Below are 7,866 nucleotides of genomic sequence, written 5' to 3'. Positions count from 1 at the left end.
CGTTGCGTTTAGGGTACGGAGATTTTCTGGACAGCCGCTTTGGCGCAGAGTGACTTCGATGGAATCAAACCATTGAAACATAGCTGTTGGGCCATCTTCTCCGGTGAATTCCTTTGGTTCGCATGCCTTGAACTGTTTAAAGCTTAAGACAGTCTTGGTAGCATCCTTGGGAGCTTCAGTTCTCGACTCCTCAGAAGATTTGCTGACGTTTTCATAGACGTTGCTCACAGCGTTTGCCACTTGCTTGGCGATGATAGCAGCAAGACGTCTGTCTCTCTTCTCTTGGCGGGTAAGTGGGGTTCGGTGTCCAGATGACGACATGGTCTACAACAGACATCGTCGTAGGTCTCAGACACATCAAAATCGAATCTCACCTCACATGTCTATTATTTACTAAATCTCAGGAACACGTCGAAACACGTATCGCATAAACACATAAGCACATAATCACCGATCCACGTAGTCACAGAAGCACATAAGCACGTAGAGCACAGAGACACATAAACACAGAAGCATGTTCCTATTTAATCACAGAGGCAGTCAGAATACAGAAACCTATCATTCAAGTTCGCGTGTCGTTCGCGTATAGCGATCGCGTATAACATGTCGAGTTGTATAGTATAATCGTATATCATATCATAATGTCGTCTAGATATTGCAGTGACTTGTTAGCGTATTGAGATAGAAGGGCAATGCGAGTCGTGTGTGTTGATCGAAGTGATAGCAAAAATCGAATAATCCTCCAAAATTTAAACACATAAACAGGTAATTTACACATAAAACACATAAAATCGACGAAACGTCAGAGTGACAGCTGCCGACCCAGAAACACATAAAATCGAGAATTAGATCGTCTGCTGCTACTAGATGTTGACTACCCAAAGCGATTCGACTATTCTCAATAGACTCGTGGTCACATTTCGACTTTCGGGATTGTGTTTCCGCCTAGATTCTTGGGCATTCAGCACGTATTCCCTAGGTCGTACTGGTGAGTTCAGGTCATTGGAGTCCATCGAGGCTTTGGTGAGATGAACAAGAGTTGGAATAAGTTGCCAAGGTTAGGGTTTCACCCCTGGCTTAGTAGCTTCTTCCTTGTTTTAGTGAAATTAAGGAGATTATTCATCAAAATATGGATTTCACTCCTGATTTGGTATAATTCTCCTTGTTAAACAAATGTTCGTCATTGAAAAGAACGAAGGAATTATTGATAAAACGACATCGACCCAACAACTTAGTCGAGAGTTTGCGGTTTTCACACCTAATCCCGACTGAGTCACTTGTCGTTGTCTGAGAATTTGAGTGTGGTGATGATGAGAATTAGCAGGATATACATCACATAAACTTGGTCTGTTGGTTCCTAACTATAGTCTAGGTCTCTAAGACATCGACCCGGACTAGGTCGAGTCTAGCCTAATTCCCTATAGTTATGGCTCTGATACCAATCTGTCACACCCCAACCAATGGCGGAATCATCGGGGCATGGCACTGAGCGAAACAGATTGTCCAGAAGTTTCCATAACAATTATTATTACTATTTAATTTATATAATACGTCCCATATCGTACCTTAAATAGCAAACAAATTATTACAGATAACATCAAGTCAAATATTCTGTTCCGACAACTCAGATTTAAATATAAAAATTGTTCAAATGCTTCTAGAGACTCGATCTGCAAGATCTACAGACAACTATGCTCTAGACGCTTATTCTAAGCTCGCCTTCCTAGCAGATAAGCATCCTAATTGCCTGTCACATACGTTAAAATAAAGTCAATACATAAAATGTAAAGGTGAGCATACAAGTTTAATAATAGCATAATAGAGTTCGAAATAATTTACGCATAACCAGCACGTACACAGAGGAAAACGAAGCATGTTAATTATCGACATGGATCTATCGATACCAATGACTGCGGGTTGACTGCCCGAGGCAGTTCGCAATACATGATTACCGCCGTAATCCATGCAAGTAATTGTCCCCCCCGTGTGAACGGGTGCTGAGTCCAAACTATAGTACTATCATCGTTAAGGCAGGTAGACAACATTCCACGTGTAAACATAACAACAAGCATTAATTTAGTCACGTAATACATGCAGTAACGGTTAGCGCTTGAAATAATTGAGTAGTGTGTTCGTTTATGATTTAGAATAAGGAATGTATGTAACATCCAAAAGTTCTAAAGCAAAAAGGGTTTGAGTATACTCACAGTGATTGATAGATTGACGGGAGCACTTGAGAGTAGGGTTAGCCTAAATAGTTCGATAGCATAACGATAAGCAACGCGTAAAACGAAATAAGTGTCGGAGGGTCGGACAGCCTGGTCGATCGGACGGTAGGTCCGATCGGATGGCTTGATCGTTCGGTTAACCAGTTCGTTCGGACAGTCTGTCCGGTCGGTCAGTAGGCTGATCGGGTGGGCTGTTCGAGTGGCTTGTTTCTTCCTTTGAGAAGGATGTGTTTGTGTATGATGGTTTGACCTTTTGAGGTTTTCGTTGTAGTATTTGAAAACATTGGAGTATCCTTACCTTTCAGGTCGATCGATCGAACGGACCGTTCGATCGGCCGGCTTAACCGATCGGTTAGGTACTTCAACAACAAGTTCTTATCAGGGTGTCACCTGGTCGGACGGCTCGACCGATCGGGTGGCACTCCAACGTGTTGAACAAGTTGAAAATCGATTAAGTGTTGAAGCATAGTATCTCATGATCCGAGGAGTAATTCAAATCAGACCGTAGTCCGATCGAACAGCACTTCGTTCAATACTAGACTTCATGAAACTGTTAAAGTGTGGGGCCATGTGCTAGCCGATCGGTTGGCCTGGTCGATCGGCTGGCTTATCCGATCGGCTGGGCTGTCTGTTCGGATAATCAGCTCGATCGGTCAGCTTCCTGACCTAGTCGACTTGTTCGTCTAACACTTGGCTGTTTTGATTGTTTGACGTTATATCGAGGTACTTTGACAACGAGTTGAACCATAGAACCCTCGTTCTTACTTGTTTCTCCTGCTCGGACAGGAATCACCCAAACCCGGCCGGTGGACTGTTCAGAACGGAGTTTAACGTTTAACCTGAAATCGGTGAACCTCGTGGATAGAACCCGAATCTTGAACCGCACAACTACTAGGATGATAAGTGAGTCGGTTCAAACTCCGTTTCTATCGGTTTGAAGGCATTGAGTGTAAAAGAGTGGAAAGAAAGTTGGAAAAACATTCTTTCAATCCTTTTCCCTTTTCACCGTGTAAATGTTTAGATCTATGATAGATCTTTGTTTATTTATGTGGAAATCGGCTAGATCCAAGTGATTCTTGATGGATTGGAGCCAAAACATGGAGTTCCTCAAGAACACTATGATGACATCATCCTTGAACACTTGAATCTTGATGATTTCATGGTTAAAAAATGAGATTTGAAAGATAGAAAGGTGTAGGAGTGTGTATAGATCAAGAAAGTACAAGATTTAGGATAAATCTTACCGGAATCGGAAGGAATCTGAGAAAAAGGGTAAGAGCACGAGCTGGTCGGTCAGAGCTTTCCGAAAGTGGAAAGTATGATAATGACAGGGGTATTTATAGTCTTCCAAAAGAGGAAAGGGCTGGCCGATCGGTCAGGCACCCCGATCGAACAGCCTGTCCGATCAGACAGTAGTCCGATCTGCTGGCCTGTTCGATCGGATGAGATCCTGATCGTTCAGCTGCCTGATTCGAGCGTTCGGTGCGACGATTTTCGATATTTCAATTTCGATTGAGGACGATGCGTGTACGATAGAGTTTCCTATTCAAATTACTTTTAATCCAACCACTATATCTAACATACAATCATCTATATCTCGCGCTGTTTTTTCGCCACCAATTATCATAATTCGATTTTGATTGAGTTCGATGGAGTTTCGAGTTTCGATTGATTACCACACATAACATAAAGTAAACATGCAAAGTAACACATAAGGCACACACACATGTATACTAACACCAGAATTCGCGTAATTCGAGTTTCGAGTTCGATGATGATTAGATTAGCTCGATTATTGATTAGTTGACTTTATCGCATTGTTACTTCCTATTATTCACAGTTGTTTAGCGTTTCGCATTGATTTGAACATTCGATTACTTTGATTAATAACACTTATTCCACATAATACAACTAACGTAATCGCAAACATAAAATAGGCTAACTATAGTCAAAGGAGTCAATCTTGACTTTGACTTTGACTTTGACTTTGACATTCGGTAACACGGGGTGTTACAGAAAGTTAGCTCAAAATCCCCAATTTCACAATTTAACCTAATAATACAGTGGATGGGGGATGAACAATCTAATACCACTAGTTCATATCCAACAATACCGCTAGTTCATATCAATGAATCAACATCAAATTACGCTAGTTCATATCAAATAACGCTAGTTAATCAAACCGGATTTTTTAGAAGATGCCTGGATTTATGCCGCTAGTGTGCACCGTGTGCACCGGATCGTTTTGTTTCATGCTCCTTCTCTCTCGTTTAGCTTCAATTTTTGTTCACCATACAATGAAACCACCGATTAGTATGACAATTTCTTCAGCTAAAACCTTGTGATTGAAGAAGAAAATAAACGGATCAGAAGATGATTTAATCGATACCTCTTAATGTCGTATTCGTCATCCTCACTTCTATCGATGTTCGCTTGTTGTTCACCGTTGTTGTCGTCGTTCTCCCTTAGTCGTAATCGCCTTCAACCTCACGTCAATTTTGGGGTTTAATTATGGTTTTTCATTTGAGACAGAGATTTAGCCGGGTATATAGGTATAGTAAATTGACGATTTTAACCTTTAATTACCGTAATTACGCTTTTGACCCCGCTTCTCATCATCTAATTAATCACGCTTTTAATCCCCTGATCTGACGGTCAGGATTGTCCCGTACATTAAGTACGATTACTCATAATGTATGTTAACCGCTCTCTCTCTCTCTCTCTCTCTCTATATATATATATATATATATATATATATATATATATATGGTTAGGACCCTGTGAGAAGCACTAGGCTACTTGAGAAACTTGAGAAGCATTATGGACCATACATTTTCCCTAAGCTTTTCATAATATACACACATGTATAGTTTAAAATTGACAATATACATACATGTATAATTCAAGATTTGATAATATACATATATGTATATAGTCAATTCTAAACTATACATATGTGTATATTACGAAAAGCTTAAGGAAATGTGTGGTCCAGAATGCTTCTCAAGTTTCTCAAATAGGGTGGACTTCTCTTAGGATACCTTATAGGGCAAGGATCCGTCAGGAGGTTACCCTTTATTGTGAGAAACACGAGAACCAATGTGAACACAATCAAAACTACTTAAAAAAGCTTAAAAACACACAAATTTTTTGTTTAATGTCTTTCGTTAAAAATCGCAGCTTTTTATTTATAATAAAATTTTCTTTTAATTTTTTTTGTTAAAGTCGTGATTTAACTAAATTTTTTTAAACATTTTTTTTGAACGGTCAGATTCTATGATTAATAGAACAGGGCCAGCATATGTTGTAAAAACCCAAAAGTACAGTACAAAAAACAAACAAAATCAAAACAAGGACACCCACCGATTACAACACTATTTCACTATGTCTCGAATGTTAAAATCCGCCCATCTCTCCCACACTATATCATGAAACTTCGATCTACTTTTCAGCCAAATGAAACTTTCCACCATTATTAATTCAACTATGTTATTACCAGTTCGGATGTTACCTTTGATCAGTGCATTTTAGATACGCTTTATTTGATGATAATTATCTATAAAATGCATCGATATTATTATAAATATATTATATTGAGTTGCTTTTGTATTTTATATATATCAAAAGACTTTGATCTAAAATATTAATTTTATACAAGAAAATTATTGATCATAAATTTTAAATACTAATTATAGATCTTAATATGGGAGTTAAAGATTATTAATTGTAATTGATGGTCATTAAATAATTATTGTTTTGACATGTTTTGTAGGTATCGAGAATAAAAATCATGAGTTAAATGGACTTTGCAAAATGAATGAGTTAAATGGACTTACAAATGAATGAATTATATTATATGGAGTGAGATTAAAAACTTGGGCTTTCTTTGGTATTCTTCTAGATCCAAAAACAAGTCTATAGAGTGGAACGATTGGTGTAAATATGTAATCTTGTAAGTTGGTTTCAAGGCTGTCTCGATTTGAGGCAGCTTGTTTTTTCTAATGATAGTTACCTTTCAAAAAAAAAAAAATTATATGGAGTGGGCCATTGGTTGAAAAAAAAGGGAGCCAAAGTGAAACGCAAAGAAAGAAAAGGGACTCATGTGAATATTGGTGGGGACTATATTTTCAACTATCACCAAATCATCATCTTGGATGGCAAATAAAAGATAGGAAAAAGGAAACCCTAAAATATTCTCTCTCGTCGGCTGAGGATTTCGCCGGGAGGCTCGACGAAGAAAGCATATTCCGGCTAGCTTACGAGGTTTAATCGGTTCGTTCATGGAACTAATCTAGATCTAACCTTTCAATCTAGTCTGTGTGTGCCTATTCCATTCGCCTTTTGGGATTTCGTTCAGTAAAGTTAAGCGATGAGTGAGAGAGACGAAAAAGGAAGTTGGAAGGACATCCCAGGGAAAAGGAACAAGCGAGGAACATGAGCAGCAGGAATGTCTAACAGCATAGGGCAGATTACAAAGTTTTACGTCACTAATCTTCCAAACGGTGTCACACCGTGGGAGGTTTCTGATTTCGTTAGGGTTTTTGGGAATGTGGCGGGCGTATACATAGCAAGGAAAAAAGATAAAGAAGGGAGGAAGTTCGGATTCATAAGCTTCAGGAACGTCGTCGATGTTAAAGAGATGGAAAGAACTCTTAACGGCACAAAAATGGGAGGGTTCAAGCTCAAGGTGAACGTGGCAAAATTTGCTATGGAAAACGAGGGATTTCATGGAGAAGCTACAGTGAAGGATAAAGGTAAGACCAAGGTGCATGCTAATCAGCCACAGATTCTCAATCACGCTAACGCTTTTACCAATAACGGTGGGGGTAAATTGTTCAAGGATCTGTTCTCCAATTCTCATGGAGACCAAGGTGAATCGAGTAAGCCAAGGGCAACTGAAGAAGGGAACGGGAATATGATTGTTGTTCCTGATGATACATTGGCTTTCAAAGAACTTAGGGGCAAAGCTCTTGTGGGAAGATGTATGGATTTCACTGTTTTAAGAACTCTGGACAATCTTCTTGATGGTGCTGGTATTAAAGGAGTGTCGCTTAGCTACCTTGGAGGTCTGTCTTTGTTAATTAAGTTTGTGGATAATATCGGATGCACTGAATTTTTGCTTAATCACTCGGTTTGGGAACATTGGTTCTCTTCCTTGGATAACTGGAGTGGTCAGTCCCTGCCATTCGAGAGGTTGGCTTGGGTTAGGGTCCAAGGAGTTCCTATCCACTTGGCTGAAAACTCGGTATTCGATTCGATAGCGGGACAGTTCGGGAAAATTGTTTATGGGTCTTAAATTTCGGCTGAAGATGATAATCTCTCGTCAAGTTGGGTCGGTGTTTTGGTCGGAGAAGGGGATCGGATTCAAGAACACAGGACGGTGAAATGGAAGGACAAACTTTATCGCGTTTGGATTGAGGAAGAGGTTAGTGAATGGATCCCGAATTGTGTTAAGGGGGTGGTGTGCTCGGAAAAAAAGATGGAAGTGGACAGGTTAGGGGTGACAATGGAGATATGGTCGGAATGGATTTTGAACGGCCAGAGGATCAGTTTCAGACGAGGGATAATGAAGGGACGGATGCATTGAATGAAGAGAATATCATAGGGAACTCCAATCGGAATTTCAACTCTGGAGGCA

At 39.7% G+C, this 7,866-nt stretch overlaps 1 protein-coding gene across 1 annotated transcript; it reads left to right on the top strand.

The window, feature by feature from the left end:
• Window positions 1-6,675: 6,675 nt before the first annotated feature.
• On the top strand, window positions 6,676-7,524 carry LOC110892379. The gene has a single exon (XM_022139545.1). It carries the CDS (start codon window positions 6,676-6,678, stop codon window positions 7,522-7,524), a length of 849 nt encoding a protein of 282 aa, XP_021995237.1.
• Window positions 7,525-7,866: the final 342 nt, after the last annotated feature.

Source organism: Helianthus annuus, chromosome 6, assembly GCF_002127325.2.
Source record: "Helianthus annuus cultivar XRQ/B chromosome 6, HanXRQr2.0-SUNRISE, whole genome shotgun sequence".
In the NCBI taxonomy this organism is placed as follows: Eukaryota; Viridiplantae; Streptophyta; class Magnoliopsida; order Asterales; family Asteraceae; genus Helianthus; species Helianthus annuus.
Note: the sequence above shows the minus strand (reverse complement) of the source record. Positions and strands in the feature narration are given on the sequence as shown.